The 24,173-nt window shown below is 36.0% G+C and overlaps 2 protein-coding genes across 2 annotated transcripts; one reads left to right on the top strand and one right to left on the bottom strand.

Moving 5' to 3' along the window:
* The first annotated feature begins 1,813 nt into the window (after nt 1-1,813).
* On the top strand, nt 1,814-11,834 carry LOC135686938 (histone deacetylase 11). The gene is made up of 12 exons (XM_065203343.2): nt 1,814-1,942; nt 2,484-2,638; nt 3,946-4,046; nt 4,188-4,304; nt 4,917-5,036; nt 5,497-5,559; nt 6,108-6,204; nt 7,288-7,357; nt 7,942-7,997; nt 8,832-8,884; nt 9,220-9,306; nt 11,273-11,834. The coding sequence occupies exons 1-12, from the start codon at nt 1,899-1,901 to the stop codon at nt 11,387-11,389; spliced, it is 1,080 nt and encodes a 359-aa protein (XP_065059415.2). The 5' UTR covers nt 1,814-1,898; the 3' UTR covers nt 11,390-11,834.
* A 576-nt stretch (nt 11,835-12,410) lies between these two features.
* LOC135686934 (coiled-coil domain-containing protein 146) lies at nt 12,411-24,069 on the bottom strand. Its single transcript, XM_065203340.2, has 22 exons — nt 23,924-24,069; nt 23,473-23,699; nt 22,128-22,655; nt 21,602-21,675; nt 21,408-21,465; nt 21,186-21,281; nt 20,992-21,065; nt 20,406-20,504; nt 19,819-20,002; nt 19,185-19,444; nt 18,789-18,870; nt 18,068-18,150; nt 17,045-17,165; nt 16,633-16,736; nt 16,228-16,292; nt 16,012-16,082; nt 15,073-15,165; nt 14,589-14,717; nt 14,016-14,153; nt 13,759-13,836; nt 13,317-13,487; nt 12,411-12,676 (listed from the first exon to the last, which is right to left on the bottom strand). Exons 2-22 carry the CDS (start codon nt 23,689-23,691, stop codon nt 12,473-12,475), a joined length of 2,931 nt encoding a protein of 976 aa, XP_065059412.2. The 5' UTR covers nt 23,692-23,699; nt 23,924-24,069; the 3' UTR covers nt 12,411-12,472.
* Nucleotides 24,070-24,173: the final 104 nt, after the last annotated feature.

Here is a 24,173-nt window from a genome sequence, read left to right as displayed (position 1 = left end):
GCCTACCTTTAATCATAAACCTTCCTTTCATCATCCTATTTGCAGTTTCAAAAACTGACTTGTTCTACAATTCTCCATGAAATCCTTGAGCATATCCGCCCATTTGTGCACCAGATTAGCCAAAAAATTGGAAATTGGTTGCAAAACACCAAGGATATTGTTATTTCCACAGATCTGTTATTGACAATGAGTCCCTCTTTTTAATAATTCTTTCGTATAGGTTATTTCATGTTTAGTTCCTGTAGGCTCTTTTAAAAATGGCCAACACAAGCATCTGCATACAATGCATCTTAAACTACACAATAAGCTTGCTAGAACCAGGCGCACGCTAAAGCATTCTGAGAACGAATTATTTCGTCAGCGATTGGCAGGATACATACATCCAGTGTACTACTATGGAGAGAACGGCTTTTGCAAGGAAACCTGTCATTGTCACTATAAAGTTTGGCAAAACTTGCACTGTCAAAACAAAAATACAACCTAAGGGCACTTGCAAAACCTTGGGATACACGGTATGTCTCCATGGTTGTGTTCTTGCATACTTTGTGCTTAAATTTTCTAAAATGTTAGCATAAAACTATCAGTTGCTTTCCAGTACCAGGTGTTGCAAAAAAGCGTTCCACGATAGGGTCATGCAAGAAACATAATAATCTGTAAATTATGTGGTTCTTTTTCTCCTTTGAAACGTTGGTTCAGAATGCGTTGAATGTCTGCATCCATAGTATTTTTGTATAATTGTATTTTGTTTCTACCTAGCACCCGAAGGTAGTTTTTAGGACACTGAGAAGCTTATGCTTACCGAACAATGTCCTGGTCCTTCCTTGCGATGTGACCACATTAGGCCTACGCCTGGAAATACAAATCGCCAGTAGATGGTTTTAAAGAATGTTTAACCATTTAACTGAACAGCTTACCCTGTTCAAAAGCTTTGTTGGTGCAACTTTGTGGACATGAATTGTTTGTTTTTTCAGTTTGGTCGGCGTTAGTCATTATAATCGCCCATTTGAGCTTTAAATGGCGATCCCGTTTTCAAAAGTTTTGGTGCATTTTATTTCCCGCCTTTTCAGTATATCAATATAATGCATAACAGGAGGCTATTGTCACTCTTTACTATCGACTACAAATTACACCACATGTATTTTTCAAGCTACTATGTAGAATTAGAGTGTGTGTAATTTCTACGTACGAGGTCTGCGTAAAGGCCGACCTCCACTTGACCGCGCGTACGGCGCGATTCAATTGGCGCATGCTCAAAGGCAATAAATTGTGAATCACGTTGACATGTCAGGCGGCCGTCCGTGACAGTTTTCTGCACGTATGACAGTCGAACTCAAGGCGACTTTCAGAGCGGCCGCTTGTTGTTCACTGACATTTATCCAATCAGATTGACTGAAAACTTCCGCTCATACGATAGTTGGCAGCGGTAGTGTTGAATGCATCACCCGTTTCAAGGAAACGCAATGTAGCACACACACATTAAGGATGCTGAATTGGTTCCCTTTTTATCGATTTCAGAATCAAATGAGGAGCAACATATCTAAATAATTCTTCAAAATTTGAAGCTGATATTCGAAACATCATTCAAAATAATTCGGTATCCGACACTTGTGCTTGTCGAATAAGCAAATTGTATTCACCTTTAACTTTTCGTTGCTGATAAATTTTCCTGACGAAATACCTTCCCTTTCTGGCTAGTTTCAGATAGAAATGACGTTCTATTTCTTCACTTTCTAACAACAACTTTCTTCACAACCGTATGACGTTGAAATCTGCGTTAAAAAACTTAGATTTGAGAATCGAAAGAGAGGCTATATGAAAATAAAACAACAAATATGGAGGCCAGTGTTTGGAAGGAAAATTGCTGATCGAAAGGCTCTGGCTTGAAAAACTCTTGTAATATGGGTGGAGGTAAATCAAAAACCCTTGAAGATGCAAGTGATACGTAAGTTTCAATATGATTTAAAGATCTGGAACAAATGATTTCGTTACAATAATAGATAATGCAGTGTGTGAACACGCCCAGTCATCCAAAAAATCCATTCGTGATCAGCGGCATGTTGCCGACAAGGGATAGGGGTTTTTATTAAAATTCGTCAGATGGATGATGATTGGTGGAACTTAAGAAATCACGCTTGACTGTATATCGAGAAATTGTATTGTATGTAGACTGGTGAGACCTGATTTTTAGCGAGTGTCTTTTGGCAAAGGAAAAGGTCACAAGAGGAAGCACATAAGATCTAAGAAGTTTTCGCAGCACATTCTGTCACATCAAATATGAAAAAATATCATGCATGTTTTCTAGCTTTGGGCAGATGCACCCTGCATATCTGGAGATCTGAAATTTTGGTCATGTTATAAAAGATATTACAGATAATTCATTTATAATTCTTGAAATATCCCTTTCAAATTCTTTTATTACTCTTCACATACTTCTGCAATTTAATGGCATATGTTTTAAAACTATCAAATTGATTTTCCAACAGGGAAAATAATGATACTCATATCTACAATGTTGATGTAAAAGGAAATCAGTTACCAATTGTGTATTCTGATGAGTACAACATTACCTTTGGTGGCTTGCAAAAGCTTCATCCATTTGATTCAGAAAAATGGGGAAGAATAGCTGGATATCTCAAAGGTTGGCATATTCTGAATCCTGTTGAAAAGTAAAAAATTGGCATATCATAGTTGGTACTTATAAGTTTTAGTTTTCAAGACTAAGAGAATACAATCAATATTTTGAACTTGATGTGTAAATGCAGCTTTTACTTATTCGAACAAAATTCTGAGGTCCCTTGAAAACCTCCTAACAAACCCTTAATATGATAATACAAATCTTTATACAGAATTTAACACTTCAAAATGGAATGCTGTTATCAATGGATGTCCTTACAAAAAACCCTTTATAATTCAAATTTTTATAATTCAAACTTTTTGTAATTTGACCAATTTTGTTGTTTCCCTGAAGAAAGCAACTTTTCCACCTCAAATTTTCTGCAAAATAAGGTGGGGATATAAGTAATTTGTCATTCAATTCTCCTTAAATTTATGATATTCTAATTTTTTGCTGTCATCAGGGATGAAACTTCTAAGTTCAAGGAGGAATCTTGGCCTACCCTTGTGCTATACAGTCAATATGACGTGTACAAGCAACTACATTTACAACTGCTGTAAAAGTTACAAGTATATGAATAAAGACTAGAAATCAAATATTTAGGGACAACATAGACAAAGTCCAAGACTTTTTTGAAAACAACTCTTGTAAATCAAGCATTTTGTGATTTGAACAGTTAACAATCCCTTAGGGAGTTGCCTGTATTATGAAATTTGATTGGAAGAATTTTCAATTTGAATGGTTGATAGCAATAACTTTATCAGTACCAGATCAAAGTTTTCTAAAGTTTTATTATAAGTTAGGAATATGTCATATAGTACCTATCACCCCAATACATCATGGGATTACAAGAGATATTTGTCTGAAATAGTAAAGAATATATGCTATACTTCTTTTGGAAACACATGGATAGTACAAAACTTTGATAGATATGTAGGCTAAGTATTTCAAATCTAAAAAGGCTGCATTCAGCAAGAATTCAATGCAACATAAAAAGGCTGCATTCAGCAAGAATTCAATGCAACATGAAAAGTCCAAGTATGTGAATTCTGAAGCAAAGTTTATATTTGGAGCAAAAGTTGTATTGAGTTCCGTCTCTGCCTCTTTCCAAAGCAGAACAAGATGCTCCCTCACTGTATTAAGCCTTCAAAATGTTGCTCCAGAAAGACAATATAATAGGCAATTGCAAAACTATAGTTTCAGCCTTCATACTGAAGAAAATTGCAAAGCTGAAGTGAAATTTTTTTTCATTTTGCTTATGAAAAAATTATGCCATTGTGTGGTTGACTTTATCAGGACCAACAAAATTGTGTTTTATTGTACCTTGACAGAAGCTGGTATGATGAGTGAAGATGATTTTGTGAAACCAGTAGAGCCATCAACAAAGGATTTATTGGTTGTGCATACAAAGGAATATTTAAAAAGCCTACAGGTATCTAAATTTTTTATTTTCTTGGCCTGTAGACCAGTTAAAATCCAGTCAAAAAGATCTAAATTGCTGAGTTGAATTTTTCGTTTCATCTGTTTAAGACTGATGGATACTTTTCATTTCTTAACTTTTTTGTGCCTGTAGAGAAGCTGGACGGTTGCAATGATAACTGAGGTACCTCCTGTATGTCTGGTGCCGAATTCAATTGTGCAGAGGTATTTGCTGCAGCGTTTGAGATTACAAACAGGAGGAACAATACTGGTTTGCAAGATATTAAGATTCAACTTGCTTTTGATATATTTTCTTCCATAGCATTATTGTTAGCATGTGTAGTACTCCTCTATGAAAGGTAGCAGGAATCTTCTGCCTGTCAATGATTAAGTGCAATTCAGGAGTAAAAACCTGTTGCCCCATATAAAAGTATTATAGCCTCACCAAAAGATAAATCTTTGCAACATCAAGTAAGTTATTACTTACCCTTGGTAATTCAGGCATCATTTACAAAAATTGAACATGCTCAATTTGATCAGTTGAGGGAATTCTAACAAGTGTTCTTCTGAAAACAAAAAAAGCTCTATTGAAATTAGATAGATACTTATCATGAAACTGTTATTAAAGACATCATAAAATGGACAAACCATTCATTAAGAAGAATACTAGTTGGACAGAACATCTCTGCTCCTTATGTTTTAAAGAATCCCCGGGGATAGGGGCTGCATCTTGACCTTCAAGCCAGTGGATATTGATAAGAAAAAGCTCAATTATCAATTATCAACAATAAATCTTAGTGGAAAGTTCTATGGGGACCTTGCAAATCATGACCCAGTAAATTCTTAAGCACTTGCATGTGTTAATAACTTCCTGTTTTTTAAGGGAGCAAAGCTGGCCATCGAAAATGGCTGGTCAGTTAATATTGGTGGTGGATTCCATCATTGCTCAGGATCCAGTGGTGGAGGTTTTTGTGCATATGCAGATATAAGTCTAGCTATAAAGGTTAGTACATTTAAAAAATTTCATTTCAAAGAATTTTTAAAGTGAGAGGGCACTTGCAAAACGTGATTCACTTGACAGGCATCTATCGTCTTGAGAATTGAAGAAATTTTAAAGAGAATATACAGCTTTTTCAGTCTGTGAGTTCCTTTTCTAGAAAGGACAAATGAGGATCAAAATATTTGTCCACAAAACTTTTGCACTGACAGAAATAACATTTCAGGATACATTGCATTTGCATCGATTTTTTTTCAAAAAATCATCAGCACACTAAGTAATTTCTTAAGAGCCAGATTAAATAAACATATTATGAATGCGTATTCAATAAAACCATGAGGGCAATTTCGACTTATTTAGAACATAAAATTGGATCCAAAGTTCATTCTTTTTTACTTCGAACCTATGTATTCTTTTGTGCAAATTGAAATACTAGCTCAAAATTGAACACTTGCCTCCTTTTCAGTTCATGTTCCGAAATTTTCCGCACATAAAGACAGCGATGATAATTGACCTTGATGCTCACCAGGTAAGAAAAATGCCACGTTTGATGTCCATGGTCATGCTGAACATTTCTTCCCCATATCTCATGTGAGAGAAGGTAAAATCTGAAAATGATTGCAAAATCCCCCGTTTCTGCCATCCATAGGCACCAACAACGTCGGAAGTCGGATAGGGATTCGGAGGGGGAGCCGGAAAGGGAGTTGGAAGGGGAGTCAGAAGGGGAGTTGAAAAGGGAGTCTCAGAATTCCTTTATACTAAAAAGCAGGGTTTTATGCGTCAAGATTCTCTATCAAAATGACCTTTTGGTGAATTCGCTCATCAATTGTGGAGATCGGTTGGTATCTTTAAGGAAATACATTTAGAAGCTTTAGCCCTGTAACATATCTAGTCTCCCAATATGCGGTTACCATATTTTTCACTAGGCTTTTTCTGTCTAACATGTTGTAAAACCGTGCTTGCTTGCTCTCAGGCTAACCTGTTATGCTTAGCCCAACTGTTGTCACATGGATTTTACTATTATTTCTGCAAATTGAAAGTTTCTTGCTTGGCACATCTTCAAAATCTTTCTGGCAGGGAAATGGGCATGAAAGAGATTTCAAAGACGACGATCGAGTGTATATTTTAGATGCCTACAATAATCATATATACCCAGGAGATACAGCAGCAAAACGTATGTGCAAATTACATCGATTTGTTATGGATTCTTACTGATCTTTGTATACAGATTTTATGCTTAATGTCACCAAAGGATAAGTTGTTACTTTGCGATTCAGAGGTGCTGGCTCATTCGGAAGGGTGCGGTCAACAAGTATTGTTTACTACTAATGTTCACGAAAAGGATAGAAAATATTATAGCACGCAAAACTAAAGCACTCTTTCCTCGACACTCTCCAGAATTTTGTTTGACAAATGTAAATTGCTTTGATATTATTTGCTATGTTTCCGTTCAAAATTTTTAGTATGAAAATATTAAACAAAACGAAGCACAAAATGAACCGATCTTTAATCTATCACAATCTTAATTGCATGTTTAAATAGACTGATTGCGATTTGAAAATATATTTGCTCCTGTAGGTTAACATAGTAGAGTCCAAAGACCATGAACCCGAATCAAACCTTGAAATCTTTTCTTTTCTGTGATACTGGGGAACAAATAAGAACAAATCATATGCATAGACATAAAATGATACGGCACAAACTTGGAGAGAATGTAGCCTCTTTGTCTTTTGATCGAACCAGCTACCCGCACGGACTAAACTGGATTCTGGTATAGCCTTTGGTGCTACTGTATTGTTTTTTGTTAAGGTCAATGGGTAGCCATGCCTATCATGCTCCCATTGGCATCGTCTTTGTAATCTTGTTCTTGTAAAATGTACTTTTTTAGACTGTGTATAAAAAAAAGAATGTATGTTTACGTTTAGCTTCATCATGTTTTCACTTAAGCAACAATCAAACTACAATGCCTGCTAAAGGTCTTGGAACACTAGCGTTATTTTGGAAAGGGAAAATCATCCAACCCCCCCCCCTTCAATAATGTTGTTTTACTACAAGACGACGTAGGAGATTAGGAAGTACGTTTTTGTATATTTGTCTAAACTATCAACAATGTTTTAGGGGGAACAGTGTGTGGAATTAGAAATATTTGGCAGGCAGACACAACACAAAATTTTTGGGTGTTTAAAGTTTCTTTTGGCAGGCATTTAGCTATAGTTGTTTGGCTGTATTGATCTACCTGAAGTAATTTTTTTTGCAGGGGGAATCAACAGAGAAGTGAAGCTGAAATTCAATACTGGCGATGAATTGTACAATTCTCTCATCAAAAGGTTTGTAAGTTCGTAGCAGAAAAACAGTTGCTTGCAAGCGAAAAGGAAATCTGAGTAAAGAATGGCTATCTGTAAGAATTCGGTTCAAAACAGCCTATTTTGTCTAGAGATATAAAATATTTTGGACAGCTTAAATATTTTTCACAGTTCCTCTATTAATGAATGGTTCAGCATTTCTGAAAAGACCAGCCTTAATCAGGCCTGGAAAACTAAAATAAATTTAAGCTTTAATTTATCATAAACAGAAATTTACTTTTTTTCGTGTTATTCAGGAAAAGGTTTTCGTGTAAGTTATTCATTTTCGTGTTCTAGAATTTTTCGCTTAGTATACTTCTATTTGTTTGAAAACTTTTTTGAGCCACGTCGGTAGCAACAATTGAGTTCAGAAAATAAAATCGTTTTCAAAGACGTCGAATCCATTATAGAGCAGAGAAGAACCGAGATAAAGGACCTTGGCTCAATACTGAAGGTTCCTTGTCTCTTTCTGCTTTAACATCTCGTTCAGTAGAAACCCATGCCTTGCTATATATGCTTTTACGAAGACTTGCAGTTATCTAGGTGTGTTATTCTTCTTTCTTTAACAGCAATATCGAAGCAGCTCTCGCCGAATTCAAGCCTGATTTTATTCTTTATAATGCTGGTCAGTTGATTATTTGCCGTCAACATTATTTCTTACAAACAATATTAGTAGCTAAAGATAAAACCCAAATTCATGGGTGATTTATTTCACGGTCAGAAATTTCATCAGCATGCTTCATATTTTGGAAGGCATGTACTTGCATATGTAAAACAATGTTGTTTCAAAGCAATGTGGAGATTTGAATTACATTCATTATCTCTAAAGTCACATAGCATTAGAGATTTGTTGATATGAAAATCTGTTATCAAAAAGTAGCCAAATGGCGTCATAGGTAGCAATAGCTAGATTTAAAAATGTAGATTTGAAAAGGTCTTATTAATTCTAAAGTTAACGTTATCGTGAGAAATTCCATAGGTAAGAACAAATCAGCAGTGAGGTGTTTTTCAGTCGCCAAAACACTGTCAGGATGTAAAGCCAAATGCTTTGGCCGGATAAGATCAACGATTGATTAAACGTGATCGAGTTGGTTTCTATTTGAATTAATGATTATCTACTTTTCTTAGACCACATCTACGTTGATCCTGAACTCTCCTATTCTATCTCTTATGCAATCCAAATTCTCTTATTTTGTATAAGTGGAAATGAATCAAAGTATTGCGGCCACACGATAACGATGCGTTTTAAAAACATTTTGTTTTCAAAAGATTCCATTTTGAAGGCGTCTTTGACTGCTTATATTTTCAGCCACAGATTTATATTTCTCATTTAGATTGCAGGTAGAAACTGCTAAATAATTTTTGGGTCTTATAAAATGTTTATCAAAAGCTAACGGTTTTTCACATTCAAATGATAGGGCATAAACAAGCTTTATATTGGCTAACCTCTTGTTTGTAGGAACAGATATTCTTGATGGCGACCCACTTGGAATGCTTAGTATAAGCCATCAGGTATTGCTTGATTTTTACCATAAAGCTTGTCACCTAAATCTTGATGTTATTTTTTTCACTGAAGCCAAACGTCCCCTGGCAAGGGCGGTTTTATACTCTGTTCTTTATTGAAAAGGCCCTTTGGTATTTTAAAAAGACCACGATGCAGTTTTTCATATAACGAATCATCTATGCCTCGCTCTCAGAATTTCCTCTTACTGACATAAATATGCCTCTTATCAAAACTGCAACACAGTGATCAATATCTGGCAAATGACTTTCTGTTATGAAATGCCATCTTGATTACGGATGCTAAACATTATGGCGCCATCTTGATATTATATTTCAATATGCAGGGTATCATTGAGCGGGATGAAATAGTTTTTCGATTGGCAAGGAAGATGGATATTCCCATTCTAATGGTCACTTCTGGAGGCTACCAGGTATGATCATGTCAGAAAAATGCCTTTTGCCACACACTTCCGTATTATAAATGTTTCCAACTTGCACTTGAATTTCATTGCCGTTAAGATATGTTTCATAATTATATATAAACTAGAAATAGCTCTTGCTAGTACTGCCCGCAAACAATTAGTTCCTTGATAATGATTGTTTTGAAAATGTAGGTCAGGATATTCGAAGAAGACACCATCTTGGGTTTTCACAATTCTATAAAAACAGCTGCTCTAGTTGATGCTAAACTATTCTTTTTATCAAGAATTTTTGGTGTTCAGTTTGCCTTTGATTTAAGTCCAACGCCCTTTTGAAAATCATGAAGTTTTTCGAGGGTTTGACATTTATTTTTCGATAATCACGACAATCATAACTTTTGCTCGTACGGTCTCGAGTTTTTGGGAGAAAAGTGTGGCATTCGACTGGTTTTGATTCCCAAAACTTCGAATCAAAACTTCCATCCATTGCGGAGAACAGAGCTGTGATACAGCACCGTTTTCGTGCCAACAATCATAACTTTTGCTCGTACGGTCTCGAGTTTTTGGGAGAAAAGTGTGGCATTCGACTGGTTTTGATTCCCAAAACTTCGAATCAAAACTTCCATCCATTGCGGAGAACAGAGCTGTGATGCAGCACCGTTTTCGTGCCAAAAAACCGAAGGCCTTTAACAGAGTCTTGGCAGAGCAACGCTCCGAAGATAATTCCCTTCCGCACAAAGAGGTGGCGGTTAACGACCTCCTCGACAAAGCCGATTGATTGACAATGAAATTGATTGACAGTTGTCATGGCAGCAGAAAAGTGACAAAATCTGCTGAAAAAGTGCTGACAACATGAACTGAAGCTTCCATATGCTACTTATACGCGGGGCAGACTATAAGCCCTTCACTCGCGCGCGAGTTGCGGGCAATTAACTTTCTGTCTTCTGTTATTGAAAATTAAATATGAAGGACTGCTCCTACAAAGTCGGCAGCTCTCGTGCCAAAAGTTTTCCGATCAAGACAATTTTGTTCCTTTTTGCTTAATGTAAGGCGTTAAGACAGGATTTAGTCGCGCTGAAAGAATAGCTTTACCCTTTTTTCCGGCCGTCCGGACTCTTGAAAAAGGGCAACATATACGACACGGTTTACTTGTGGAAGCTTAACTCTGAAGCCCATGATGGCAACACATGGTATTTTCGCAGGCTAAGTATGCATTTTGTTGCATGCAATCGGAAACAAGCACTAAAGCATGAAGTATTTTGTTGATTTAGCATGTTATAAAAATTTTAGTGAAGGGAACATTGTTTTTAACATTGCGTTTACACGGGAACTTGTGGATCCGTACAATTTTGGACCCGCTCTCCGAACACTGTTGGGATCGCCTTCAGACGTGATCCCATGTGGATCCGATCTGGACCAGATCCCGTGTAAACGGTACGTTTACGTTTTTTCCGAAAGCAAGAGAGAATGATTGCAAATTTGAAGTACGTGAGTTTGATGTCTGAAAACAAAACTCGAAGTTGACTTACTACTGTGTTGAAAAATTAGTGCGGTAAGATGAATCCAGAAGTCTTAGAAATATTTTATACCATGATTTTTTAATCTCATTTTTGGTTTGAGTCTGTCTTTTGTCAACAGCTCTTTCAGGGTTGAGTTGTGAGTTGCTTTACGTCCCTCGTGCTCAGTTTGGACTGCTTGCTCCAATCTCAGTTTGCCTGAAAAACGTCAATTTTTGAAAAGCGCATGCGCGTTATCTGATCCGATCCCGTGTAAACGCCTGGGATCGGATCCATTAGTATCCGGATACTTTAGGATCCGCTCTGGTCCAGGTGTCGTGTAAACAGGGTCTAAACGTCGACTGATGCATAAATTCATTTGAGAAATGTTTCGTTGTCAATGCAATTCAGGGAAATTAATCTCATTTGACTGCAAGACCCTTTAAGGTTTAAGTGTGTTTTTTCTATTTGAATATTTATAGAAATGCACGGCAAGAGTTATTGCAGATTCGATTTTGAACCTGAAGGCAAAAGGGCTGCTTGACATTGTCCATTGCGAGGCTGATATGCACGCTGGCGCTGGTGGGAGTTCCTTATAGAACAAATGATCGACATCCGTGGCCACTGTCGAAGCCTTATATAGACATTTGTCATCGCCCCAATTTTGTATTTATTATTGGTTATACACTGAAACAAGGAGAAGATGCACAATGGATGGTGCATGTCTAATGGACGGAAAGTGCCCAAAAGACGGAAGGTGTGTAATGGACGGAAAGTGCCCACTAGACGGAAGGTGTGTAAAGGACAGAAGGTGTGTAATGGATGGAAAGTGTCTAGTGAACAGAAGGTGCTCAGTGGAATGAAGGTACCCAATGAACAGAAGATAAACAAAATGACGACATCAAAAACTATAATCCCATCAGCCGTCAAATTGGACCTTCACAAAACTCAGCTTGTCTGATTCGCAGATGTGGTGGTTGTTAAATGAAAATAAATGGCTGGCTGAATTATGTAAATTGTTAAATAAATTTGTTTTGAGACAAACCAGTCTAATATGTTATCTGTGTTACGTAGAGCTGTTTCGAGATACCCGTAACTAGTAGTAAACTGAGCAATTTGGATTAAAATGTTTTACGTAAAAACATTCAAATATTCGAAAAGAAGAATTCTAATCTTTATATTAACCATTTTGCGGGTCTCATAGAGGATTTGCTGCTTCTAGGGGAGCAACCTGATGTATTTGATTATGTCTTTTGCATGCTGCCTAAACGTCAACACGAGCTTCAAAATCCCAAAAATTCATATAAGTGGTATTCAGAAACGTAAGGATAAATTGTTGGCACGGTCGTAAAAAGTCGTGGATCGGGTTCTGAAATTACAGACTGCCTTTTGCTCAATTTATCAACTTGCTTTTGATTTCATCACAGCTTTAATTCACTTACCAACTTATTGCTTTCAGCTTTAGAGCCGAGAGCTTTGAAGAGAACCATTTCTCTATTGGATCACGGGCAGGTCTTGAAATGCTCTGGAAAATCATCATTCCAAGACATAGGTTGCACTATGACGTCATGCCAATTTAAAAAATGTAACTAGCATTGGGTTAAAGTGCATAGATACAGATCCAGGATGATTAATTCATTGATATGATTTATTTACATGTTGAAATTTACAAACTTTACGATTCAAAGCTCGATAGGTTTTATGATTGGTTTTCTGATGTGTCTCAAATTGGATCCGGGCTCAGTTGGCTTGAACGGTGCGTGTGCTCCGTACGGCCTGGGCACGGGTAATTCTGATTCGTCATCGGGAATGTATGCATTCGGGCGTGGTTCTGCGGTTGTTGTTATACCACCAGGAATTGTGTATAATTCAATTTCCTCTTCCGCCTAAAATACAAAGTAAATTTTATCAAACGAAAAGAAACGCAGTGAGAAGTTTTGTTTTTGTCTCTCATCTGACGAAATATGAAAATGAGTTGACCAGGAGCAGGGCTTAACTGGTAATAGTTAATTATAATTTTGACGGTCAATAAATGACGTTGAAACGGCTTAAAAAGAGCAGGGATAGGTTTCCAAATGAGAAAGAAGGGCCATGAAAAAATAGGATTTCATTAATGCTCTGCTTTAAACTATAATCTTGGCAAAAATAACTTTTTTAGCAAAAAAAGTTCAGCGTCTTATCTTCAAAAAATGCTCGTTGGTTACCTCCTTCTTTTTCCCTCCAAAATCAGTGGGCGAGACCGTTACAGAATCAGATGGGGGTGGACAAAAGGAACTCTTTTGAATAAAACATCGATTTAGAAAAGGATATGTGTAACTACTCTCAAGTCGGAAAAACGGTCCCTGTTGATTTTTTCGATGTTTTTATAGACCCCCTACTCATTTTAAACCCCCTGTTCCATTGAAGGAAAAGTTCGTCTAAAATTCGATCTTTTGTTTCAATCACCTTCAACTATACTGCTACCGCAAAAGTACAAGAAAAATACAATACACTTGATTCGATTGATGAAAAGGTAAGAAGACAAACCGCTTTTCGTTGCTCCATCTCGTTCCTCCTCAGGAGTTCTTGTCGCAATATCTTTTGCCATTCAATTTCAATTTCCTCATTTGGAGGCTCGCCTCGTTCCATTCTCAAATAACACTGTTCCAGATGAGCTTCCTTACCTTTGAGTTCTTGCTGCAATTTCATCGCCTTGGCCTAAACAGAAGCATTAAGATGACAACTTTTAAAGAGTGTATTTATTTAGTGGCAAGAGAAGAAAACTATGCGTTAAGGAAAGTCTGCAAATATTTTGACAGCTGTGCGAAAACGTACCTAACCCATGTAAGTCTTCGCTGTCAATACCGTCTCTAAAGTCAAAGAATGTGTAAGAATCTGACATCGATAAAAGCGTTTTTACCACTTCAATTTTTTACAATAATGAGAAATCATCTGGTTCATATGGCGATTATAAAAGAGTTGAAAATACCTGATTCATGGACAACTCTGAGACCATAGCCATCATTTTTCGAGTCATATCCTTGATTTTGGCCTGCAGCTCATTGACCTTGAGAGAAAACAGGATATAAATTTACCTTTCAATATCAATGATTATTCTTGAGAAAAAATTGAAAAAGACAACCGTCATTTTTATCAAAATTTATGCAAATAGGCAAAATTCTTTCACTTTTTTATCACCATGTTGAGAAGGAAGATTATTATGTTATCTACGTACTCAAACCCTACCTTCTTTGCGATTTTTAACGTATCTTCTTTTCCAGTTTCAGTCTTGTGTTTTGTTCTGTCCAGCAATCTTGTAACTTCCTCTAAAATCAGCTCTTTTTCAAGCATCTGCTCTTCTTTCTCAGCAAGCCTTTTTTCCAACTAAATAAACAGAGAAAATGATCAGCAAGAGAAACTCCACGTTGCTAACTTTGAAAGGCTTGTTTAATTTTCTGCCTTAAAATGTTAATTTTTAAAGTAAATTCTCTTCTGGCCACGTGAAGAATCTACCATAAATCAAAGTCTTCGTCTGACTTTTTTCGAATTTTCTTTGAACAAAACAAAACATATCATATTTAATTTACAAAGTACCAAAAGTTCGTTCGTAGTTCAGTTTTTCCTCTTCCTCCTCCTCCTCGTCTCTAAAAGTCCCGGATGCACCCCCGTAGCGTCCAATATCTTTTATATTTTCACTACTTTATAATTAATAAACTGTTCAAATTTTTATCATAAGTTAGATTCATAAATTTCAAAACAACATCAATCATACTGCTAAATAACTTGTTTACCAATTGAAAACGAATCAAGATAGCATACCTCTGCAGTTTTCTTCAAAAGCTCGTCCTGGCTTGGATCCTTACCCCCTAATAGCCGAACTCTGTCACTTTGACTTGGGTTCTCCAAAGACTTCTCAAGGTCCAATAAATATTCTTGGCATTCCAGTAGCTGGAAAAATCGTAGAGTAAATTAGATTTCGAAAAAATACCATTCCTGCAATCGTGTCAAGCTCTGGTCCAAGGAACTGACAAAAACAAGAGCTAGGCAAGTGGAGACCAAAATGTGATGCTGATTTCAAAGGGAACTTTTTCTGTAGACTGGGAAAAAATACAGAGAGAATTGCAAGAGGTATGAAAAAAGATAAGATAATAGGAATGAGGAAATATGGCTTACTACCAAACTTGTCTAATGGCCGGGTGGAAAAATCGTTTTAATGGCCTTTCTCAATCGCTAAACAAGAAGTTCCCAAGACAAATGGCAAAAGCACAATATTTTAAGATACGATAATGAAATAGAATAATACCTGTAACTGCAGTGTAACGAGTTCATCATCCAAAGATCTTTTCTGCGGTAATGCTCGTTTCATTAAATTGTTTGACCGTCTAAGATCTGCGGACTAAAAGATTCTTATATATTAGCTGAAATCTTGAAAACTGTCACTGAACGGTTTGTCATATAGCTTTCGGTACCGTATGCGCTGCAATTCGAGTTCAAGTTAAAACATGTTAAGCTTTATCGATGATCACATTAAGTGTGAAACTCAAAGATGCAACTTACAGCCGTCACTTTTATTTTACACCAAAGCCTGAGTTAAAAGCTTTACATCCATAAATATTTCAAACAATCGGACTTTCGACAGTCTTCCGCTCTCATATTAACATAAATTTCAAAACAAAATTGCCATTAAGATATCAAAGTAGGGGAAGACATGATTTTCAAACATTCTGTTTACATTATATGCCATAAATATTCTCATAGGCTGAGAAACAGACGCCAGTGCCGGGCTTGTTAGAAGGAATGATGGCAGGGAGAACATAAACAAGTCATTCATCTATGCCAAAAATCTCTCAAAATGCATGCGAAAGACAACAGGAACTTAAAAATTACGCGATGATTATATTGCTACATGTAAGAGAAACTTTCTGACATTTAAAGACCAATGTTTATTGTTTCCTAAACCGGTTGTTTACTGAGAGAGGGTTGTTGGAAACACAGTTTCATCAGGCAAAATACAAACATACAAAATAGGACATTGCGACAGCAAACGGCAAAATTAGCTTGTACAAATGTTGATAAGCTAGGTTTTATTCTGGCAGGAGTTTGGAGGGGGGGGGGGAGGGGCTGAAAAGAATGCACCTTTGAAAATTTCTTGTCTTAAGAAGGTGACTAACCACATTATTTCCGGAGGTTTCATCTGAAATATGATAGCAAGCAAATGAGAATAGTAATGATAACAACTTACTTCCATCTTCAAAAACCGAATCTCTTCCTCTCTGTTCTTTAGTTCCATTTCTCCATTTCTAATCATTGACTCTGCAAGTAAAAAAATGTGAATACTTTAATCCTAGAAAGTGTAAACAAGAAAAAATTATTCTGGATTGTATAGGAATGCACAAAAATGAAAAAAATTCTGAATTGAATAGCAAAACATATGGAAGAAAATCATCTGAAAATTTACCTTGAACGTTAACTTTTTCGTAGAAAACACAAACTTCCTCGTTTCTTTCAATTAAGTGGATTCCCCTTAAAAAGGAACAGAAAATGACAAAAAGTTCAGTTGGTTGTCGACAAGAAAAAGTGAAAACACACTCTAGATGCATTGACAGTTGGGAAAAATATGGCATCATTTGAAGACATTCCACCCAATTGCTCGTTGTTACTGTTTTAAATAAATGGAAAAGGTACCAATGCAAACTAACATGTCAATGATTCTCAAATCAAAGAATCTATCAATATTAGAGTTTTTGTAAAATAATAGAAAATAGCTATAAGGACACAAAACTCAGCACAGATGTTGCAGTACGGCATGTCTCAGTATTGAGTCGTCTAGGTAAAAATATAAACTGCTGAAAGTGGCTGATACCTGCTATTTCTCTCCTGTACAGCAGCTTCATATTGCCTTCGCAGTTCCACCATATTTTCCTCCGCTTTGCTTATCATATCATTCAATTTTGCTATAGCAAGTCGCTAAAACAAACAATATGCAACAACGTTATAATAAGAGTTCAGTTTATATAACGCTGGGCAATTTAGTTAAAAATGGATTATCAGTTTGTGAAGTAATGCATATAGCAAAATATGGTATAGTTTGAACCTGTGACACGTATGGGCAAAAGTTGATAGCAAAAAAAACCAGTCACTGAAATCAAGGCTAATAGCCCATTTATTATCATTTCCATGACTGAATCTAGGAGTAGATATTATTCATATAAAATTATAAATTATGTGCAACTTTTCTTACTGCTTTTGCCAAATTCATGAATGAGCCTAATTACCTGTTGTTCCCGTTTTTCCTTAAGCTCCTCCGCATTCATTTGCTGTTTGCTGACCTCATTGCGGAGACTGTCACGTATTATAACGGCACTTCCATGCTTTAGTTTTGCCTTCTGAAGATGTCTAGAAAACATAATGAGATCTTTGACTGATACATATCGTACACGTCAAAAGATTAAAGAGTGACAATCCTCTTCAATTGTTCTTTATATAAAGCAAACATTTTAACAATTCTCAAAATATTTTTTAACGCCCTATTTATCTTTTAGATCACAGAGAAACCCTAATAAAAATATCAAAATTCCTTGCATTGGCAAAGTTTTAATTCACAAAGTTGTCAAAAACGACATTCACAAAGTTGTGACATCTAAAGTTGTGACATTTTAAGTCCCATCTTTCTATTTTACTTCTTTCCTAACAAACACAAAAGTCAAATTCACACTAAAATTATTGCAGTCGCATGGAAAAGTAGAAGCATGACATACTCAAACAGATTTAAGAGCTCTTGGAGCAGAAGTGTCGTATAGTGACAAAAAGTAGAAGGCAAGGAACCAATAAAAACATCATTCTTTCTCTCACTTTACTTTTGTTCCGCATCTGGATACAAATCTCTACTTACCTCTTGGCTATTGCCTGACACTTATACTCAGAGAACTCTCAAACAAAAATTTTGTAGCACGCTAAATGTCTGCTCTTCTGTGCTATCGTCAAATACCCGTGTAATTACAGGCAAATAACTTTGGCATAGAGCGCAGTAACATGGTAGAGAAATAGGTTTGCTCTTAATAATCCCATAAAAATGACTTACGGTACTCTTGAATGCTTAGTTCATTATAAAATCTACGCTTTTCTAACCCTGCATATCTCACTGATAAGAATGTAGTTTTGTTAATATTTTGTCTACAATGCCAATGGATCAGAATTTCATGAACCCTGCATTAAGCATTGTGATAAAGATCAAACAATGTTTTATCAGAGAATTTAGTCAATAAAACATTGTACTGTTGCAAAGCACAAAAACTCACCTCTCTCTTGCAGCAGCTGCTGTTCTTAAAATTTCAATTTCATTTTGGAGAATTTTTATCTTCTCTCTCATTTCTGCAGCTTGCTAAAAAGTAAGAAAAAGATTGCTAAAATCATTTTACCACTTAATTTATGCGTCAAAAACATCAAAACTAAGAAATCTCGGGTTTGAGACAGAAGATGGAGAGAAGACGTGAAAATTCACAGATAATCCGTCCATCTAGTCTAGATGATGAAATAAAGCCAGGAGAGGTAAAGCTAAATCAGGAGAAGACGAAAGAGAAGACTAAAGCGGGAGAAGACGAAAGAGAAGACTAAAGCGGGAGAAGACAAGAACTGCAAGAAAAGGATAGCATTTAATAGGCCGGTCTCGTTGTTAAGATTCAGGTTGCAAAAAGGAGGAGAATGTTGGTAAATGTGGTGTTTTCATCTCATAGTTTGAAGGAATTCAAAATCAGCTGTAAGCCCAGTCACCAATTTAAAAGCCATTCGTACGGTTACCAGCAAGTGTTCTGCGCAGCAGACTCTTCTTAGAATTGCTTGTGACAGGGAAGGGATTATTCATAAAACAGTTATAGGAGATTTCAGATCAAATAAAGGGCTAAGAGAAACGAGGATTATTTTTTTCTCCAAAAACTTTACATTGAAGTCTGTCAGCCAGTATATCAATTTTAACTCTGTTAAATAACAATGGATGTATAAATTGACAAAAATAGAGCATACCTGAGTACTGGTCTGAATCTGATTCACACATTTATTCCTTTCATTCTTTATGACGTCATACAGCTTTGCAAACTCTTGTAGCCTACGGATGGTGATTTGTAAGGAAATTACACAGTGGTGTATAAGACAATGCGGGTTGTATTCAAATCAATCTATTGAAATCCTTCTGCTTTTTTGGTCTGAAGTTTGCACTGCTAGTTATGTTATTCTGGGTTTCACATTCATATAATTTTCAAGAAAAATGCGGTAGCCAAAGAAAGGACTTTCAGTAAAAGGCTTCATAATTTCAAATGCATTTTCATATTTCCTCCATTCAATCCCAATGTCAAATATGCACTTTAAGCTAGTTCTAAACTGACCTACTGGATCGAAAAATGAAAATCGCAAATCACGTACCTATGCTGCACTTCAGTGTGTTTCTTTGCACTGTCTTGGATTGTAAGTTCTTTGGTTTTCAGGTCCTCCAACGCTCTTTGATATCTAAGCTCGGCTTTGAGGTAGTCACGTGCTTTCTGCTCCCTCTCATCGGCTTTTATCTGAGCAAGCCTCGTTAAATCGACGACGTCGACCCGCAACTGACCTTGCTCTGCAAGCAGCTGCTCCTCTTTCTGCTTGCCTTCCTCTACATTGTGACGTTCCCTCGCAGTAGCCGCGTTCTAAAAGTTAAGTTAAGTTAAGTTAAGTTAAGTTAAGTTAAGTTAAGTTAATTTAAGTTAAGAGCAGGCTGTCATTTTGTGTTACGTTTTTGACATAGTTTGCCAGCTGATGAAGGGTTATGAGTTATTAAGATTCATTTAAAATAATACAGTAATATGTCATAAGGCGAAACAAAATTGACTGAATCTTAATTGAGACACCGAAACAAAATAGATTCAAATGTGTTATTAAAAATAATGATCAAACTAAAAATAGAAATAAATTGGCATATCAGAAAGAAAATGAATAAAAACATAAAACCTATATTACAACATTACGTAAAGCTTTGCTCTTCAAGTTTTAAAATGAAAAAGAATTAGAAGCAGAAACCAACCTTTAAAGCAAGGTTTCGTCTGGCGATGTCAACTTCCTTCTGAAGCTCCTTTCTCTTCTCAAGAAGACTGCCGTCATCTTTCGGAAGGGCCTCGACTTGGCCAGCAACTTTGTCGTGAATCGATTTGACGTGTGCTAAACTGTCTTGGGCTGCTTTTAGCTGCAGTTCACCTTTCTTTAATATTCTAAAACAACAATAGTTACCATTAAAGGTAGTTTGAGAGGGTTGATGTGTCTCAGCTTTAATGAACTGAAACGACTTGCAATTATTATAACCTTATATTTTCCTGCGAATTTTTTTAGAAAATATGTAAGGACAATGCATAGATGGTGCTAAAAGTGAATCATCAAACTTCTACAACTAAAAGGGAAAATTTGAGTCTTTGAGAAATTGAAAGAGGTGTTTCACATTGTACATATCTATTTGTTGTTTTACTGAAAAATGCAAGATATAAAGGAATGGTTTTTGCAGGTGACAAAACGTGACGGAAAACAAATTAAATGATCGGAAGAAAATTCATAGACTATATTAAACTATTTGAAAGAATTATGAACATAGGTAAAATGAACTGAGACAGCAAAACATACTTCAGATTTCGATCTTTTTCCCTTTGCTTTCTCGCATGAACATCATGCTCATTCTTCTTCTCAAGTAGACTGTGTTTTAGATTCAGATCAAGTGTGGTTCTAAGGAAATAGATAAACTACGTAATCAATTCTGCATCCTTGTTGAAATTTCTGCCCTGCACAAGAAGACAAAATTCCATCATGCAAACAGATATTTCCTTCCTTTGACTTGGGAGGTTGGTGATATTTGGCTTTCTTGGGAAGAGAGGAGTATGGTTAATGACATCTTTACTATTTGAAATGAGACCAAATTCTCTATTCTCTTCTCTGATGCCCAGGGGCACACTTTTTAAGGGTTGTTGGGTTAGAGAGTTTTAATGGGAAAGGGGTTTAAGGCCATTGCCCCCTGCTCACAGCTTCAGCCCCCCTAAGGACAACACTGTTATATCTCAAGCTAAAGCATTAATGATGTTTGATTGTGATGAGAAAAAGCTTAATGACTTTGACTATTTGTAGTTTGTTTTCTCAGCTATAACTTGACAAAACCCAATAAAACTGTAAAAACAAAGTACAAATTAAGTATCGTCTGATTCAGAACTGAGAATACCTGTCTCCCAACAGCTCAGCTTGCTTCTCTTTTGCTAAGTCGCATTCCTTCATTAAGAAGTCAACTTCTCTTTCCTAAAATAAAAAAAAATAGAAAATGGAAACAACAAAATTTTGATATCATAACAAGTACATCAATTCCAATTTCAAGGTCAATAAATAATTAGAAAAAAAGCTGTAACAACAAATAGTAACCTTGTCTTCAAAAATGCTTCTTTGCTCATCCAAGGCTCTGGTGAGTTGGCTTTTTTCTTCTAAGTGGAGTGTCTTTCTTTCTGCAACCTTTTTTACCTACAAAACCATTTTTAATCATCAGTATCTTGAAACAGGACACATTTTTCAACATGATATTCATGTCACATGAAACATCCAAGTCAAGAAAAATCTTTATTCTGAGAAATTTCAAGGGTTATTTACCTCTTTATTAAACTCTTCTATTTGTTCCTTTATTGTGTCTTTCTTTTCTTGGAAATCCCTAGCATTCAAAAATCAAAATGATAATGATGATGGACAATTCTGCAAGTTAATGTATTCAGTGCAAAAAAAACCACAGCTATATTTAATGAAAATTGACAAAAAAACTGAATAAACAAAAAATACACTTTACAAACCTTTGCTGCCTTGTTATTAAGTCTGATTGCTTTGATAAATGGGCGGGCTCTGAATGTATCTTTAGAAGTTGGTCCTAAAAAGTATGAAGAGATAGTTTCTCCTTCTGTAAAGGCATAAATCAAAACTAAAAGATAACCAACAGCAAAGGTAACAAAGTTCATTTGAAAAATCTCTACCTTACAAGAAAGGCCTACCAAGGAAGAGAGCAAGAGGATATTGAGCAATAGCCCAGGGACCTTAGTGCACCAAATGGCCAATGCCATCCAATTTTCAGATGTTAGCCTGAGCAGATATCAATAATTGTTTTATTGTTGCTATTGCAGTAAAAATTTTTTGTACTAGTCTTGGCTAATCCAAAAATTACAAACTTTGCCATATTTACAAACCCAATTTAAGGAGTCTGCTAAGCTAACTTTACAGCATCAAATAACAGAGATCTGATTGTGCTCAAGCTGAACACATGCCTGTTATGGCTCTAGAAAACCCTATTAAAGTTAATAAAACAGAGTTTCACCATGTTTATACCTTCAAGTTTTGCTCCTCTGCTTCTTTCTTTTCAATTTTTTTTGACAAGCTTTCAATTTGTTGATCTCTGGAAGTTAGTTCTTCTTTCAGATTGTTCCCTTCATGAATTCTTTGAGCAATCTCAATTTTCAGCTCTTCACTGTTTGTTTCGAGTTCCTGTAACTGCTTATCAATTTCTTCTTTTTTAGGCATTCTATCATATTCCCGTAGAAGTAGCCTTTTTTCTTCCCTTAACCCATCAAGCTTGAAATTCAGTTGACTAAGACGATCTTCTGAAGCTGATATTTCATTGCTGTGTTTCAACCAATCACTTCTCAACCTCTTAACTTCATTGTCTTCTACGTCAGGGAAGGCTTCACCCTTCTCCAGCTCTAACCTTTGCCTTTGGACCTCTTGAATTAAAGATTTGGCATTATACAGAAGGGATGCCTCTGTCTCCCTTGTTGTCTTTAGGAATTCCACTAAGTCTTGGTATTTTGCTTTTAGTCTGGCAGCCTTTTCCCCTGATATTTCACCACTTGCAAACAACTGTCATAAAATAACAATCAAAGAAAATTACAAGCAACAAACTTTCAGAAAAAAAGCCATTTGTCCTATATATTGATTTAATACTCTTGCTGTATACAAATGTTTTCATTATATAGAATATTATCCAAATAATGACCAAACTTAACTGGTCAATAACTCTTGACAAATTTAACTCTCTTAAAAAAATATATTCTTTAACTTTAACTATACACTTAAAATGTATTCTAGAAGATCAATAGAAAACATTAAGAGCAGAAAAACAACAAATTAGAATCAGTCATTGAAGAAGCAAATTGACATTTTGAACTTTATAGCTTAGCTGTTTGTTCTCAATACAAAAAATATCAGAAACTTAAAACCTGATTAAGAACCAGTAATCCTCATTTTGCAATTGGACTTTTTACTGACATTCTCAATTAAGAAACGTTGGCTCATGTATGTTGGCTTTGACTATGCGTCATTGAGGGAACGTGGTGCCAAAATTCCTTTCTCTGATACCAAGGAAAACATGCCAGAAACAAACAAGTGAAGTTTAAAGGCAACAGGATTTTTTTAAGAAAATTAATTGAGAGTGCGGGAAAATTCCTCTCTCACTCTTCAGGTCCTCTGACTTTGTGATGGAGCTATGATGGCTCCCCTGTGTAACTGGTTCAATGAAGTGCTTGCCAACAAAAATCATTGAAGCAAAAGATGTGGTGAACCTTGGAAAATGTTGACAACTTACATAGGAGTTTGATTAAATCAGTGTTTCTATCAATTATTATTCTTCTTGACAATAAACACAACATTTTTACTCTCATAGTTATAACTGAGTTACCTGATCTAGAATTTGATAGGCTGGACTTATTTTGACATCCACTTGATTATCAGCTTGCGATTGTGTCCTTGGTGCCATGGGATAAAGAACAATATCCTCTTCAGGTGACGATGATGATAAAGCCTCCTTGTTATCCCTCTCTGTATCATTAACATTTTCATTATCCCCATCATCTTCCTCTCTAACAGCATAAAGATTTGGCTGCTGTCCAGTGTCCATTTTATTTCCTGCAACAGTAGCTTTTTCTAATTGCCAAATATGTTTATTTCTAACTAAAAAATTTTATCAAGGGCCTCTCATATTGATTTAAATCACAATCAATCAATCGAAGTTACCACTATGCGTATGGTGCTATGCGTTGTGTGCGTATGATACATAAAAATAAATGGAATCAAATAGACTCTTTCTAAACATATGATTCTATAATAAGAAGAATCTCTTTATGAAATACCTTAAATCTTCACTTAAGAGCCAAGAAATTGCTGCAAATCTTCAGTTTGAAGTCGCAAAATCGCTGCAAATACAAATCATCTTTGATCCCTTCTTGCTTTGATTTGCAAGTTGCTTGGCAGCATTCAGTTTTCGGGTTGCGTCAGACTGAGGCTGTTGTCAATAAGAGGTAACTAGCTCGTGCAATACAATCAATGGCGGCAGAAGCCGGACTCACTCGCCGAAAGATATATGTGATGTCAGTTAAATTG

Source organism: Rhopilema esculentum, chromosome 6 (genome assembly GCF_057945365.1).
Source record: "Rhopilema esculentum isolate cy_ngs chromosome 6, ASM5794536v1, whole genome shotgun sequence".
NCBI lineage: Eukaryota > Metazoa > Cnidaria > Scyphozoa > Rhizostomeae > Rhizostomatidae > Rhopilema > Rhopilema esculentum.
The sequence above is the reverse complement of the archived record's forward strand: the minus strand, read 5'-3'. Positions and strand labels throughout refer to the sequence as shown.